This window comes from Pempheris klunzingeri, chromosome 17, assembly GCF_042242105.1.
Source record: "Pempheris klunzingeri isolate RE-2024b chromosome 17, fPemKlu1.hap1, whole genome shotgun sequence".
Taxonomy (NCBI): domain Eukaryota; kingdom Metazoa; phylum Chordata; class Actinopteri; order Acropomatiformes; family Pempheridae; genus Pempheris; species Pempheris klunzingeri.
This window is the reverse complement of record NC_092028.1, coordinates 8,456,219-8,473,800: the sequence shown is the minus strand read 5'-3', so window position 1 is coordinate 8,473,800 and position 17,582 is coordinate 8,456,219. Positions and strand designations below refer to the sequence as shown.

The 17,582-nt window shown below is 40.7% G+C and overlaps 1 protein-coding gene across 3 annotated transcripts; it reads right to left on the bottom strand.

Annotated features, from left to right (window-relative positions):
- Positions 1 to 6,808: 6,808 nt before the first annotated feature.
- On the bottom strand, positions 6,809 to 16,160 carry pih1d1 (PIH1 domain containing 1). Of its 3 annotated transcripts, none has more exons than XM_070847935.1 (11): positions 16,138 to 16,160; positions 14,346 to 14,428; positions 13,346 to 13,403; positions 13,004 to 13,192; positions 10,145 to 10,206; positions 9,182 to 9,263; positions 8,995 to 9,091; positions 8,336 to 8,362; positions 8,078 to 8,156; positions 7,316 to 7,459; positions 6,809 to 7,156 (listed from the first exon to the last, which is right to left on the bottom strand). In XM_070847935.1, exons 2-11 carry the CDS (start codon positions 14,424 to 14,426, stop codon positions 7,121 to 7,123), a joined length of 855 nt encoding a protein of 284 aa, XP_070704036.1. In that variant the 5' UTR covers positions 14,427 to 14,428; positions 16,138 to 16,160; the 3' UTR covers positions 6,809 to 7,120. The 3 variants fall into 3 exon arrangements, with proteins under 3 accessions (XP_070704036.1, XP_070704035.1, XP_070704037.1); XM_070847934.1 differs by lacking the exon at positions 16,138 to 16,160 and adding an exon at positions 16,024 to 16,055; XM_070847936.1 differs by lacking the exons at positions 6,809 to 7,156; positions 16,138 to 16,160 and adding an exon at positions 16,024 to 16,055 and having other exon boundaries at positions 7,320 to 7,459; positions 8,969 to 9,091.
- Between the last annotated feature and the right edge of the window lie 1,422 nt (positions 16,161 to 17,582).

The following is a 17,582-nucleotide window of genomic DNA, read 5'->3' as shown; positions in this document are numbered from 1 at the left end:
GGTGGCCTTAAACCTATGAATAAGAACATGAAACTACATGATGGAGAGAGGGATGATGGGGAGAATTGATAGGTGAATGAATGAGAGGTGCACATTTCAGCACCTCCGTCAGGACAGTTGGGAACCACACGTTTAGAGCTAAATGGAGAGAGGGAGGTGGGGATGAGTGAACTGGGGGATTTGGGAGAGGAGTCAAATTCCAATGGGCAACAGGCTCAGGCCTTAGCAGGGTTAATTTTAGTCAAGGGCAACGTGTATGTATGTGGAGTGGGTGTGCAACAATACCTCATTAGTGTTAAAGAGAGGTTATTGTATACGCTATTAATAGATTCTAGACAGGAGAGGAGCGGGGAACGAAACAGGCCGGTAAAATCCTTTTGAAAGAGAATCCAGCTGCAATAATAAAACACTGCACAAAATGAGAAGCCAGACTGTAGGGCTGACTATTCTACAGAAAAACTATTTGTGAACATAAAGAAAAACCCTTTAGAAATCATTCAGTACATCAAAGGTCCCATATTCTGCTCAGTTTGAAGTTCATACTTGTATTTGTATTATTTAATGTTCAAAAACAGAAATTATTTTTCTCATAGGAGACATGCCTGCTGCAGCTGTTTTCAGTCTATTTCTGAACTCTCCGTTTTAGCAGAACAGAACAGTTTATGTGCTTTGCTTGCGCTTTTAAGATCTTTGTGTTACCGGGAGCTGGCGTTAGTGAGGCAAAAACAAGGGCGTTTTCAGTAGGTGGGGGCAGCCTGCTGAAGAGCTGGAAGAGGTCACATGTTCAACAGATCCCCTTATGACATCATAAGGGGAGCCAAATATAAACTGAAAAATGGGGTGAGAGAAAAAGAGAGAGGATGGTCTTTAGTCTGAGTGTGGGGGTCTTTAGAAACATTAGGGGACACATAATAATGTTGACAAGATATTAAAAGGTGCATTTTGCATAATATGGGACCTTTAAATGGGTGGCAGGATGTGACACTCACAAGACAACAAAAGAGGAGAGACTTGACACTGGCCTGAACTAACCACTGTAAAATGTTCTACAGACTCTCACACACACATACTACCAACTGCATTGATTACATTTGTGTAGTCAGACAGCTGTTTAGTACACTCTCCTTTCCTGTGAGTGCTTAAGCTAGCCTGACCGCAATGATGTTGTCTATGTGGACCAAAGGAACAATGTGAAGGGTGTTGGGTTATATATATATACACACACACATACAGTGGGTACGGAAAGTATTCAGACCCCTTCACTTTTTCCACATTTTGTTATGTTACAGCCTTATTCCAAAATGGATTAAATTCTTTTTTTTCCTCATCAATCTACACACAATACCCCATAATGACAAAGTGAAAAAATTTTTGCAAATGTATTAAAAATAAAAAACTAAAATATGTAGTATGTAGTATATGTATGTAATATGTACACAAGTATTCACACCCTTTATTCAGTACTTTGTTGAGGCACCTTTGGCAGCGATTACAGCCTCATGTCTTCTTGGGTATGATGCTACAAGCTTGGCACACCTGCATTTGGGGTGTTTTTCCCCATTCTTCTCTGCAGATCCTCTCAAGCTCTGTCAGGTTAGATGGGGAGCGTCGCTGCACAGCTATTTTCAGGTCTTTCCAGAGATGTTCAATGGGGTTCAAGTCTGGGCTCTGGCTGGACCACTCAAGGACATTCACAGACTTGTCCCGAAGCCACTCCTTCGTTATCTTGGCTGTGTGCTTCGGGTCATTATCCTGTTGGAAGGTGAACCGTCGCCCCAGTCTGAGGTCCTGAGCGCTCTAGAGCAGGTTTTCATCCAGGATGTCTCTGTACTTTGCTGCATTCATCTTTCCCTCTATCCTGACTAGTCTCCCAGTTCCTGCCGCTGAAAAACATCCCCACAGCATGATGCTGCCACCACCATGCTTCACCGTAGGGATGGTATTTGCCAGGTGATGAGCGGTGCCTGGTTTCCTCCAGACGTGACACTTGGCATTCAGGCTAAATAGGCAATCTTGGTTTCATCAGACCAGAGAATCTTGTTTCTCATGGTCTGAGAGTCGTTTAGGTGCCTTTTGGCAAACTCCAAGCGGGCTGTCATGTGCCTTTTACTGAGGAGAGGCTTCCGTCTGGCCACTCTACCATAAAGGCCTGGTTGGTGGAGTGCTGCAGAGATGGTTGTCCTTCTGGAAGGTTCTCCCATTTCCTCAGAGAAACGCTGGAGCTCTGTCAGAGTGACCATCGGGTTCTTGGTCACCTCCCTGACCAAGGCCCTTCTCCCCCGATTGCTCAGTTTGGACAGGCGGCCAGCTCTAGGAAGAGTCCTGGTGGTTCTAAACTTCTTCCATTTACGAATGATGGAGGCCACTGTGCTCTTCGGGACCTTCAATGCTGCAGAAAGTTTTCTGCACCCTTCCCCAGATCTGTGCCTCCATACAATCCTGTCTCGGAGGTCTACAGACAATTCCTTTGACTTCATGGCTTGGTTTCTGCTCTGACATTCACCGTCAGCTGTGGGACCTTATATAGACAGGTGTGTGCCTTTCCAAATCAAGTCCAATCAATTGAATTTACCACAGGTGGACTCCAGTCAAGTTGTAGAAACATCTCAAGGACGATCAGTGGAAACAGGATGCACCTGAGCTCAGTTTTGAGTGTCATAGCAAAGGGTGTGAATACTTATGTACATGTGATATTTCAGTTAGTTTTTATTTTTAATACATTTGCAAAAATTTCTAAAAAACTTTTTTCACTTTGTCATTATGGGGTATTGCGTGTAGATTGATGAGGAAAAAAAAGAATTTAATCCATTTTGGAATAAGGCTGTAACATAACAAAATGTGGAAAAAGTGAAGGGGTTTGAATACTTTCCGTACCCACTGTACATACTGCAGCCATGAAAGTCTAATTAGCTGTCAGACCTTTGACGACTGGCTCTAAAGAAAGAAATGCAAGCTATCAAACAGCACTGTGGTGTCAATGATTTCGACCATTTGGTGAATGCTTTATGGGGGTCTTTTGAACTAAGAATATGGACATAGTTTGGCACGAGCGGGGACCTCTTGTTAGGTCACTGTTAGTCCTCATCCTGTGTCTGAGCTACTGATCGAAACCCTAACCCAGCTGCTGGACCACAGTTCATAGAAATAGTCTACACCTACACATTAAATATACTGTGAATTTCTGTGAGTTTGAAATTGTACACGTCAGTCTGAATTCCTGCCTAACCCAGACACACATGTATATTCAAGTAAGGGGTAACAGTTCACATAAGGCAAACATCTAACAATACTAGCAAACACAGATGTTTTTACACTGAGTTCATCCATTATGTTCATCCATAGTAAGCAATACATTTGAATAAGTTGACTTGTATAGTTAAATAAAAACTTAACTTAACTAAAAACTAAAATACACACTAACAAGTAAAAAATATTTTACATAAAATTTTAAATATTGTTTTGTCACTTACCTCTAGTGATATCTACTTATTTAGATACTATACACTACTAACTAGACTATTTAATAGCTTTATTTGCAGACTATTGCAGACATTTTGGCAATAAAATACACAATACACAAAAAATGGGATTTGAAAAGTGATCGGCATTAGGTTATCTTTTCAGAGAGAATGTCCTGCTCACTCTGGTTAAATCACCAAACACGCTACAAGATCACTGACAGTGAAGTCTGTGGATTATTAAGGGTAAGAGAGGCATACACTGGAAAGACATGTTGCTGCTGAACAGAAACTAGTTTCCATTCACTTCCAGTGTTATATAAGCAGATGCCTGCGTAGGCAGATTTAAGTGACAAATTGGACATTAAAGGAACATTACAGTGGTTAGATGCTAGGATTGATTATGTTCAATGTAGCCATTGATTTCCATTTATTTTAACTCATCAGACATGTTTGAAATCCTGAAAGTACAGTAACATTTTTATAAGTTATCGTTGCATGAAAAGCGTTGCTGATTGGCTCATGCTGGAGCATCAGTGAAGACACCAACAAGGAAGACTTTTCAAAGCACTAACAAAACTGAATACATGCAAAATACGTGCAAATGTCCACTACATTCATCTTTAAAACTGTTGGTTATATTTAATTCTACTGTCATCCTATGAGGACAAAACCTAGAGTGGACAACTAAAGGACAGACAGACCTACCTGTATGAAGGTGTGGTACCACCAAACACAAGAGACAGACAGAGGGGCACAGACAGACAGAATGGCTATAGTACAGAGACAGAGGGCGTTTTATAGAGAGGTGGAGGAGCATCATGTGTGCGTGTGTGCTATCTGAATGACTATGTGTGTATGCATGCTGTTAAAATTACAAAGTGTCCGAGTATACAATACAAGAATAACTGTGAGTCTGTGGGCGCAAATGTGCAGATTTGTGTGTGTGTGTGTGTGTGTTCAGGGCTGGGGGCCACAGGCGGATTAAGCGGAGGCAGAAAGATGAGCACCTCATAGGATTAGAGAGAACAGAGGGATGACCTCACTGGACAAATGCAGGGGTGCCACAGGGCGGGTGGGGAGGGGGGATGACAAAATGAAGAGGGAGGGTGTGACGGATGGATGGAGACAAAGCTGGCAGAGAAGAACTGGCAGGGGGAGAGGCGAGAGAGGAACAAAGACAATGGTTATAATACTATCGTTCATTACAACTGCCAAAAATCCCACAAGTTATGAGGAAGTTAGTTAGAGTGCTGGTGGGTCAGACAGAACTGAGGAAGTGATGGATGAACAGAGAAGGAAACAAACGTATATGGATGCAGAATCAGTAGGCACCACGGCCCTTGTGGTTCACCACAAGTATTGGCTAATCATGTCTGAGTAGGCAGTCTGTGTTGAGAGCAGAGGAGGCAGAACACATTTATTGCAATCTCAGGACCTGCTGGCTATCGTCACATGACAATTTTGCTTTTTATGAGCTTTTATGAGACATCTATTCATAGAGATTAGCTGATTAGACCGAGAATAGGGGGAAGAAGGTGAAAAAAAAAAAGCACAGGAATATCACGTAGTATTAAATATTGCAGTACCCATGAGGCTCAGCTCCCACATCAGAGTTCTCACATCTTTGAAAGACTCACATTTTGGGAAATACGTTTATTTGCTTTTTGGCCAAGAGTTAGATGAGAAGATTGATACAACTCTCATGTCTGTACTCTAAGTATAGTGTGGGGCTTTTTTAAAAGGATGAAAGTGTTAGCAAATACACATACAAAGCCAGCAAGCCTTAGAGCAACATTATCATTCATAAGGAGTTGTGTTTTGTCCACCTAAATACAAGTCTAATTTTCACTATTCCCTTTTAGCTCTGGTTTGGTCTCTATCAACTCCAGATGCAGAAAAGCATCTGGCTCTTTAGCTACTACAGGATCCATAATATTCATTGGCTAATCTCTAACTGGGTCTGTCTGTTGCTCAATTCTGACCATTTGATAATCATGTTCATAATTAAACATGTTGAGGGTCTTATTTAACTCAGAAACTGGGTGACTTTTGTTTTAAAGCTTTTTAAAAATCATTGTTAACTTATCTTGTTCCTATTTTCAATGAATCAGAGGTATTTTAAACAGAAGTGCTCGTTTCTTTTACTTGTGATACAACCATGAAAGTTTCTTTTCCCAGTCATTCTCAATCTAAAAACAGACCACTGTCAACAAAATGAATGGCATTTTTACTCCTGGACCCACCCACTTCCTTACTCTATAGAGAGGAGAGCGAGGTGAACAGATGTGGATGCTTGGCAACAGTAGAAAAAGAGGGATAAAAGAGGAGTGAGGGAGGGGAGCAACAGACAACGGGATGACCAGGGCAGGTCCAGAAATAGAAGAGTGACTGCTTCACTCATTCGCTTTTTCCATGAAAGGGGAGGTTTCCAGTTCACAGAACGAGCTCCACGTGGAAAGAGCCCACAGAAAAAGTAACTACATTGCAAACCGATGGTAGTTACTATGCGCCCTGACTTTCACTGACCTCATGTTGTGGAGGTCACTGTGCTCACTACATTGCTGCATGAAAGTGTTAAAGAGGTTGTAAAACAGAATTAAAATGTTTCTCTTTTTATATCTGCGTCAACAGTATGACACTTTCCTAATTATTAGAAGACAATTCTAATTAGTGTAAAAAGGTTCAGCACTGTATTTATTTCACTAAGGACAGAAGAGAGAGGTTGAGTTTTCTTTCTTTCTGTCTATGTTGCATCGGATATGACCCTCGACTCTACAGAGCACCTTTGTTTGGCACAAATCCTCATCCCGCAAGCTCCACTGTCTATCTCATGGCCCTCTTGAGTGAAGTGAAGCTCAACTACAGAACCCATGGTGAAGACTGAACTTCAGGCACCTTTTTTGCTGTAGGACTTTTTTCACTTCACATTTCTGTGAAGCAAAGACACTCCATGTTTTAGTTTTTCACCGGAATAGTGTTTTCATTCATTTTTACAGCTAGTCAACATAATAGTTAGAACTGGCTCCTTTGACTGAAGTGCAAAATAATTCAGAACTGAATCAGGCTGTTTTAATCTGGGCTGGTGACATATAATGTAATTGAAAAACATGGAGCCTTTAAGTTACCGTACCTCTGCTGACTGTGGCTGCTGAGAGCTGAAGCTGGTGAAGCTTCCCTCAACAGCTATGATATCACTTTCAGAGATTCAGCAGGGCTTCGCTAGAGCTGCTCTGTGGCCAACTGCCTGACAATCGAAGACGGGAAGCGCCAACTGTCACTACAGGAATGGAGGGTACACTGTAAAAAAAAATGACAAGCTTAGAGGGGGATTTTTAATTGTGGCCAAAGTTACCAAGATGTATGAATCTTAATTTTTCACTTGTCAACACATCAAATAAAAAAGTTGTGTTATCCCTTAGAGCAAATATCTGAATTTGACTGCTTGTATGTGTCATTCCTACCTGTGAGTTACACTGATACTTTACTATGTGGCGTCTGCAGATTTCAAACTGTCATATACAGACGTCTTCACCTCTCTCATGGGGATTTAAGTTATGAATCAAATATCGCAGAGAATTGTGACTTTATAAACAACACCTTTATTATCACAGCATCATTTCTGAACAAAAAATAAATAACTGGACATTACTTCTGTAGTTTCATGAAGACACCACGGGCATGGTGACTGTAAGGATCTGGGGAACAGAAAACAGGAAGTGCATGGTACGTTAAAATGCATAATCTGTGTGAACTGTACATTACTACATCATTTGCTATAGGTATTATATGTGGTGGTGTGTTGATGCTACAATGTTGTGTGCAGCGTGTACCATTTGTATGTGTATGTTTTGTACCTGAGTGCTGTTGTTGTACTGTGCCACACTGTTCTCCTGGTCCACGAGGAAGGGATGGAAGATGTCGAGGTGGTAGAGTGAAGGCCGAGCTGTCAACACCAGTCGGTCCTCGCCAATGTCCAGCACCAGAGAGCGAGACGACGGCTGCACAGGGGACAAGTTCACCTAGATGAGAATCTACTACACTGAGCTCTGGATGGTCATTGATGACACATAACCTACAATAGTATGAATGCATGTGTAATTGTCGTCATTCCAGGTTACAGAGAAAAGAAGAATCTTTTCAGGATTTTTCTACCCTGATTTAATTTCACACAGAAGTAAACAAAGGCAGGCTTCTCATTTCTGGCCGACATGCATAGTTTTTTCCCCTGAACAGTATGCTTTACTTTACAACGAGATTTGAACATGAGAAATAACTGAGGACTGAGGCAAATGTATGAGTTACTGGAGCGTAAACCAAATGAAGAGCAGGACAAAGCTGCTGCAGTTAGTCCACAAACACCACAAACTAATGTTACAGCAATAATTGCGGTTCAAGGCTCTCTGCTGACTCGTGAATTTCAACTCTCCTATAAAGCTCCTACAGAACATGCAGAAAAATGCATACATTTTCATTTAAACCAATGATTATTTAGCCTTGATGGCAACTATCTGACTCTGCTGTCTAGTGTGTGTCATATGCTTTCAGCTGCTTCAAAGTTAAAGCCTTCTAGTCCAGTCAACATGAGTGTGTTTGTGTATTCGATGTGGTAGTCTCACCACCCCAGGTAGCTTCATTTCTGCAATGAGGTACTCCGGGTCACCAGCAGGGGGCTCCACAAGCAAAATGAACTCTGGTCTGGGGATAGTGAGGGATGAGGGAGAGAAAAAGGGGAATATGTGAGGAAGAGGTTACATTCTGAAAATGCAGAAAAGATTAAAAAACAAAAGGACAAGCAGGAACATAAGCAAGAAAAATGTGTCAAGCTGCTCTGACTTTACATCAAACTTCTAACAGGCAGGTGAGACGAGGTTTACCTTTTGGCTGAAGCGGTGGCGCTCTCCCTGAAAGAAAAGGAACAGATCTTAAACTAACCGGAAAAGACTCAGTCTCAGTGTTTGCTTAATTTTTTTAATACAGAAAATCAGAGATGTGTACACGTTTCAGCCCTTTGCTTTAATGGTCTGCACTGGAGCCCTGAGGGAAGTATACTGCAGCCATATTAGTGCAAAGAGCACTGGTGGAGCACAGGGAGGTTATATTGGCAACTTTTTGTTTCCATAACAACTGATATTATCAGTTGCAGCCCATTAAAGGTTGCATATCCTGCTCATTTTCAAGTTCATACTTGTATTTGGAGATCCTAACATGGTTTAACCTTCACAAAAACGGAACAATTGTCCTTGTACCAGATGTGGCTGCTGCAGCTGTGTTCAGCCTCTTTCTGCGACAAATAAAAAAAAAAGTTAATAATATTGAACCTTTAAAGTCAATTTTACCAACTCGTAGAAATGTACTAAATGCAACTGGACTGTTAATCTACGCAACGTTCTCTGTCTGCTGGGTTAGAAAGAGAAGTTGAAGAGAAGAAAGAAACACCACTCTATGTATCATGTCTATAACTTTTCAGACATGATACAGTTCATAGTTTAGGTCAAAAGTGAGTATACTTGTAGACAGAGTCAAAGGGACGCACTGAGGCTGCAGCTCTTCAATCACTGGCCTGCTCTTCGTCCGGATGTTCTGCTCGCTAACAGAACCCAAGAACTTCCTGTTCTTCAGCACCTTCCAATCTGTAGAAACACAAACAATGTCAACAATCACAGGTTACACACACACATATACTGTATATATATGTATATATAAAAAAAAAAAACACTTACCCCTACTTAGCTCCAGATTGTATTTGTTCTCTAAACCCTCTAAGGACACCAGAATAACAAACTGCTGGAACAAGGGATCACTCTACAACACACAAACGTGCATATACATTATAATTTGAGGACATTGGTTTGTTTCACTCAGCATTGCAGCCAATGCAATTCCAAAGGGAGGTTTCGGATGAGGACTAACCAATGTGTTTGGTGAATGTAATGTTATCTCTGATAATGAGTTTGGCAGGTTGTTAGAGTATAAACTCACTATAAATTTGCAGCCATTTGGATCAACACAAGATGTCATCACGGCTGTAAGGTTAGGACTGTTTATTTACTGAACCATGTTTGACTCAGACTAGAACCCACAACTGTATTGAGTCCAAGCCAAATAGTTGCTCACTATGAAGTAGAAAGCAGTGAACAGTAAAGACAGACATGTAATCACAGCCTCTGAGCTGCTCAAAATACTAATTGGGTAAGATGCTTTCCATAAAGAGCAGGTCTAGACCAAACTCTTTAATAAGAGAGAGAGCCAACGATTCAGGAATTCAACAATCCCCACATGAGCAGCATCAGATATTATATTAGGCAGCAGTGGCAGGAAGAACTCCCCTTTTGTGTGCCTGGTTACGGCAGAGGGCTTAGTGAACAGTCAATTCATCTGTGATACTTGACTTTTTTATTGCTTCTTAATGGCTTCTTAATACAGAAGATAATGTTCAGTTGCTCAGTGACATAAAAAAGCCTTTAAAACACAGATCCACTGCTCATACACTGAACCCGCAGAGCTGAATGAGTTGATATTCAGTTGGTTTCTTCAGTTTGTCAGATAAAAAATAAAATGGTTGCTTTTTGAGACAGTTGAGGCATCATCTCTACTTTTTCCTCTACCATTCAATACGAATGACAAAATTAGATTGTTGCACAGAAAACACAAGACACCACACACACACACACACACACACACACCTGGCACTTCTGGAAGAACTCCTGGTTGATGACCACATCATATGCTGTGCACGCCTGAGAGTCTGAAACGGAGAGGCAGACATAGAAATTCAATCTGAAAATAAAATATGTAAACCAACAAATTAGTTCGTGCCTTCTATATTGCACCTTAATAAAACATAGGACCTGAACAGTCTTCCATGCAGACTTTCATAAATTATGTGTCAGAGCAGCCACTCAGTTTCATGTAAAAACTCTGCTACAGGATGTTGCCATGAAGTATTTGGCATGAACTTGTCTGTCGGCTGGATACATAATCTCAGAGATCCATCACAGCAAGTGTACGTGACCTCCTGCTGAAGTTAACGTGAGAAAAACAAAAACAAACAAAACTCCGTCCAAAATGTCCTTACTCTATGGTGATACAGAAGGCAGGGATTAAAGCAAGAAATATTTGTGAGCATGAAAAGTTGTCAAATGTGCCCAATGTGCTGAATTAAGTATTATAAGAATCAGGGGTGTCGTAAAATCCTGCTCTTTATAACCTTGATATTTTGATATTTAACCATAATCTTAATGAAATACTGAAATCGTGTTAAAAAGGCACATCCCATAATATTGTGTAAATAAACCATTGCCTCTTAAGTAATTTACAACAGAAATAATTTCTAGTCCCTGTTGCTATGGTTATTCATTTAATGTACACACGTGCACAAAATTGTTGGTACCCCTCTGTTAATGAAAGAAAAACCCACAATGGTCACTGAAATCACTTGAAACTTACAAAAGTAACAATAAATAAAAATTTATTGAAAATTAAACAATCAAAATCAGCCATTACTTTTGAATTAATTCAACAGAATTATTTAAAAAAACAAACTAATGAAACAGGCCTGGACAAAAATGATGGTACCCATAACTTAATATTTTGTTGCACAACCTTTTGAGGCAATCACTGCAATCAAACGATTTCTGTAACTGTCAATGAGACTTCTGCACCTGTCAACAGGTATTTTGGCCCACTCCTCGTGAGCAAACTGCTCCAGTTGTCTCAGGTTTTAAGGGTGTCTTCTCCAGATGGCATGTTTCAGCTCCTTCCACAGATGTTCAATGGGATTTAGATCTGGGCTCATAGAAGGCCACTTCAGAATAGTCCAATGCTTTTCTCTTAGCCATTCTTGGGTGTTTTTGGCTGTGTGTTTTGGGTCGTTATCCTGTTGGAAGACCCATGACCTGTGACTGAGACCAAGCTTTCTGACACTAGGCAGCACATTTCTCTCCAGAATGCCTTGATAGTCTTGAGATTTCATTGTACCTTGCACAGATTCAAGACACCCTGTGCCAGATGCAGCAAAGCAGCCCCAGAACATAACCGAGCCTCCTCCATGTTTCACAGTAGGGACAGTGTTCTTTTCTTGGTATGCTTCATTTTTGCGTCTATGAACATAGAGTTGATGTGCCTTACCAAAAAGCTCCAGTTTTGTCTCATCTGTCCAAAGGACATTCTCCCAGAAGCTTTGTGGCTTGTCAATATGCATTTTCGCGAATTCCAGTCTCGCTTTTTTATGATTTGCTTTCAACAGTGGTGTCCTCCTTGGTCGTCTCCCATGAAGTCCACTTTGACTCAAACAACGACGAATGGTGCGATCTGACACTGATGTACCTTGGCCTTGGAGTTCACCTTTAATTTCTTTGGAGGTTGTTCTGGGCTCTTTGGATACCATTCAAACTATCCGTCTCTTCAATTTCTCATCAATTTTCCTCTTGCGGCCACGTCCAGGGAGGTTGGCTACAGTCCCATGGATCTTAAACTTCTGAATAACATGTGCCACTGTTGTCACAGGAACATCAAGCTGCTTGGAGATGGTCTTATAGCCTTTACCTTTAACATGCTTGTCTATAATTTTCTTTCTAATCTCCTGAGACAACTCTCTCCTTCGCTTTCTGTGGTCCATGTTCAGTGTGGTACACACCATGTCACCAAACAGCACAGTGACTATTTGTCACCCTTTAAATAGGCAGACTGACTGATTATGAGTTTGAAGACACCTGTGATGCCAATTAAAGGACACACCTGAGTTAAACATGTCCCTCTGGTCAAATTATTTTCAATCTTTTATAGAGGTACCATCATTTTTGTCCAGGCCTGTTTCATTAGTTTGTTTTTTTAAATAATTCTGTTGAACCACAATTCAAAAGTAATGGCTGATTTTCAATGGTTAATTTCCAGTAAATTTTTATCTATTGTTACTTTTGTAAGTTTCAAGTGATTTCAGTGACCATTGTGGGTTTTTCTTTCATTAACAGAGGGGTACCAACAATTTTGTCCACGTGTGTAGCAGAACAGCAGAGCAGTGAACAGACCATTTCACCAGAACCACTCAGTAAGTGTGCTACATCACTTTCAGTCACTTAGTTGTACAGCCTGTGGTCTCTCTGTCCCACTGCTTCCCGCAAGTGATTTTGTTTCAGGCCTCGTGGATGTTTTGTTTATCAGTTCGTCTGGTTGCCTTTTGACTATCTCCTGCTCTTTTTGTACGCTTTTGTACAGCTATGGTTGTAGTTACAGTTACGCTGACTGACTCTCTCTGCACTTATATTATTATTTCAAATTTTCTATAAATGTTATCTTGAATTCTTCTGACAGCCCTAATATGATATTTAAAAGTGCTCCATCTCAGGCACGGTGTCTGAAATGTGTAAGCCCTGACTATGTCACTGCTCTTGCAGTTTTGTGGTGAAACATTTTGGAACCATTGTGGTGCACAGCTGTGGTCTCTATGTTTGGACAATAGTTCATTGACTGTTGCATGATGTTGCTTTAAGATAATATGTATGCCTGCTGAAGAAAAAAAAAAATCTTTGGCTTTAGTTACGTACTGTTGTCCATTTCTGTGTGTGGCTCGCCGAGGCTCATGGGAACTCTGTATCCACTGGGATCTTCAGATTGGAGCAGCTCCACAAGCTCCTCTCTGGAGAGTTCTGGTGGCAGCGGGACAGAGTTTGACTGACAGATGTTGATGAAGACCTTGTGCTTGCCTGGCTCTGAGAGAGTTTTCACACACATACCTAGGAGGAGGGAGGACGGAGGAGAGGAAGAGAAAGAAAAGGGGAAAGCAAAATATAAACACAAGCAAAAACTGACTCACATCCATGGAAAAACTGTGGTGCCGTCTTCCAAATGTGGTGGTTTGCTTATGAATGTACTGTGGAGACACTCACCAGGTTGCGGTCGGATTACTTTGGAGTCTGGATTTTCAGCCTGCATCTTTCCCATTGTCTGGATAGATAAACAGCAGTCTATATAAGTTAAGTAATGGCTTAATGACATTGGGACATCTTCAACTTCATCAAAAGAAAATTGTAGTGTGAAATGCAGCTTATATAAAGCATGAGGTACTGAAAAAAGTGGAAAGAAAAGAGGACACACATGAACGCGAACGAACACAAATGTGATACTGTTGTGGTCGGACGAACTAGAGAAAAGGTCATCTGTGTTTGAAAGGGTTTTACTACATGGAGCTTTTTCTATGGCGGATCTTCTTTTTCTCTTGACATTTCCAGTGAATCCTGTCTCTGCCTCAGCCCAACAGATGACAAAAAAGTGATACAGCAAGTTCCCTAGATTTCAAACTGACCTAAGTATTATATCAATAAATAATCAAATGATATAATAGAAGCTTGAAAATGTAAAATGCTTGTGTCTACTTGTTGGGCTGTTTTGCAGCATGTTACAGGCCCCCTGTGTCTGTACGAAGGCCTCATCAGGAATCAAGTCTTATGGAATTTGGAAAGCACAGAGCAATCCAAACAAAACTCATGGCTAACAAAGGAAACACAAACCCCTGCAGCCTTTAATCAGATCAGGTCAGATCAGATCTCACTTTCCCAGAGCTCAAGATGACATCGCCAAATGTTTTGTTTTGCTTGACCAACAGTCCAAAACCCAAAGTCACTCGGCTTGTAATGATATAAAACAGAGGAAAACAAAGCAAAAGCAAAGCCTCGTGTTCATGGAGCTGTAACCAGAATATTTTTTAAAAGTAAATCAAATAATGATTTGATTTTCAAAATAGCTGCTGAATTAGAATTTAATTCGTTCAGCTCTAGTTACACTGCGTTCTACCATTTTACCATCCCGTCACTTGTGGTCACAGTGACAGCTGTTGACCAAAAGTTACAGATTTACATGTTAACTCGATTAACATTGAGGCAACATTACCTGTAAGAGCAGCTGTTGATACAGCTCCTCTTGCTGCTGTAACTCCAGCTCAGAGTTGAGGAGTGACGAGTCTGTCATCATGGCTATGGGCAAAACACAGTCAATTAGTCCAACTTTCAAACACAAGCATACAACAAATAATGACTGTTATATTATTATAATAAGGGCATGGAATTAAATAACTCCCTTTTTGTGTCTGTCAGCATGTGACAGTCACATTCTTCTTTTGTCCAGCTCTCAGAACTTTCAGTTATACCCTCAATCAAACAAGTTACGCTAAACAAAATTAGAGATGAAGCCTCCAAAGTCATTAGGGCTGCTGAGGCCTGTCCCATCACAGAAGCTCTACATTGGGCTGACAAATTCAGCCTTCTTTTGCTCAAACTTGGGAGGACAAAACCCAATATCCTTTGCAGCCCTCAGCATCCCATAATAATAATGCTGTGATTAGGCATCTCATCACCAGCCTTTATGGGCCACATCCTTCATAATAAAGAACCAAAATCAACTCATGGCACTTCGAAAAAGTCCCACCCATACTCCAGCCCCTTAATTGGGACATAATTGCTGAAAACCTTTCAAATCTGGAACATGAATCACATCCCAATAGAGAGGCTGTGAGATGAGATAAAAAATCACTTAAACTTAATATTGGCTGACGGCACATGGAAAGAAATCAGCCTCCATTAAAGAGTCCATTAAAAGGGTAATCCAGCAATTTAGTAACTCACTCCCAAACAGTTAAGGGCCTCACACAAGGCAGATTAAAAAAAAAAAAAAGGACAGTCAGCATCAAAGCAGCAGAACCACCACGTCAGACATTTTTCATTATGTAACTCATACTTCTTTAAAACTCCTCATCTCCAGATTGCAACCCAAGCTTTTGGTTAAAAAGTGAAACTCTCAAACCCAAGCTGAGATAAGCCTCCACCCCCCACCCCACTGTTCTGGGTAGTACACATGACAAGTACACTAAAATGGTGTAAATTGGTGGAGTGCTCCTTTTCCAACCCATCCTGGCAATTCACTTTGGGAACTGTTACCCCGTGGCAGTGTATGTACCGTATGACTGGAATCTTGTGCAATGACCTGCTGTTTGGGAGTGGATGATATTTCTCTCTTTCATGTTGCACTTTAGTGTATTTAGACACTTTTTATTGCACTTTTTTTTAGCTATTTATTACACTGCATTCGAGTGTGTTTCTTTTATACTTTTAATGGAACCTTTCAATTTCGTTGTACCTGTTACAATGACAATAAAGACATTCATTCTATCATTCAAACGGCTCATATTCATAATTACTCACAAGAAAAGAGAACAGCTAATACAGCCAACTCGTGTTAGACTATTAAACCCAAAACTTTACTGTAAGCCCGGATGTTAACTGCTAACTTCCAACCTGTCATGTTAGGCAGGGGCACATGGTAGAAATGAATAGCCACAGGAGTTTCTCTATCTGAGACATGGGACAGCTTTAGGACTGACTTACAAGCCCGCAGTTAGCTACATAGCTCGAGTCTGGGTGGCTGGAGTACAGAAATATATCAAATAACCCGCTTTCTAATCAGCACCGATGCTAGCGAGGACTAGCAGCCTGCTAAAGTTAGGGAACAGTCGTTGTCTTGGTTACGTGTTTCAGGAAGTGTTTGTCTGTGTTCCTTCCCGACGTTAGCTGACCTTTAGCTTCTTAGCAGTTCGTACCAACCGTCTAGCTCCGCTCTGCCTTTTCTGTATCAAATAATTTGGCTTTACTGCGGTGTCTACAGTGTATTTGTGTAAAAATGTGATTACCTTTTCTTTTTTTTCTTCTTCTTTTTCTTCTCCTCCTCCTACTTCTTCTTCTTCTTCCTCGTCTTATTTTCTTCCAGCTTTTAGGTACATTACCGCCACATGCGGATGAGAACTGTTACTACACTACTACACTTTCCTATCAATCCCTGTATTTCCTGTAAAACCTGAAAATAGCATTGCACCATCTTGAATATTTCTGTTATAGCCTGCCTAGTGACATGTCACTCATTTGGAGTGTAATCTTACCATAAAGGAGTCTCTCTTGCTGATATCTAGGACAGTGCAAAAACACATGCTCCACCATTTCCTGTAGTTTGCGGTTTTCACAAACAGACACGTACGGTTAAGCACTATGTTTGATGTAGCCTACCATTCAGACTAGTGAGACAAACCTCATTGCAGATACAATGTCTTCCTCTTTTGTATTTCTAATGCTTCCTCTTGTTTCTTCTTCTTTACCTTTAAATGGTTGGTGCTTCTTTTTTTTTTTTTTTGCTTTATCCCTCTCTTACTCTTACTAAATAAGAGGCTTGAGCTTGGTCCCTGTTTAACAGCACTGATACAACAATGTAAAAAGTCTCAAATACAATCAGTGATCCTGCATTCAAAATGTATTGTAGTAACAGTTCTAAAGCATTATCAGCTGTATATTTATCAAAAGTAAAAGTATCCTACTAATTCTGTATTCCAGCACAGAAGCATTGCTGTAACATGATGCTGTAATGTACCAAACAGTTTACTTTACTGTCAGATTTCTAAAATAAAAAGTAAGGACAAAAAAATGAAGACATGACTTGACATTAATGCCTTATTTTCTGTTGATAGCAGAATGTTTTTAGTGAGAGGGAAAAATGTATTGCATTGTTTTAGTATCCTCTTTTCGTTTCTCCTTCCATGTGGGCATCAGATGAACTAAGGCTAAATACTCTGTTGCGGGTCATGCAGTTCTTCTGTGTGACTGTGGCATTGTGTGTGTGTGACTGTGGCAGTCTGTGGTCTTAGCCACCCATCTGGCCAAACTGGATGGCAGAAATTGGGACCAGTGTCAGAGTGTGTTGGCAGTGAGACAATAGGAGTTTTGGACTTCAGGCTTGCTACTGCAGCATTTGACAAACTGGAGCTTTTGTGTGTGTTCTTGACTTTCTTCCAGGCAGAATGATTCATTCCAGAGTAATAAATAAGTTAAATGTATGTATTTGGCTGTAGAAGACGACATTAATCAGGCATTAAGTGGGGTTTTCCAAGATATGGAAGTTCAGTCTTTACCACAATGGAAAGTGACGAAATTACTACTCAGTGTGACATTCTCAGTCCTCAATGAGAGATGAGTGAAATAATCATCATCTTCATCAATGTCATCATTATCGTCATTAGTGACGAGATGTCCATGGTTTAGACTTGCCCTTTCCCAGAACAGAACATAAACATATTCACAAATATAGCAC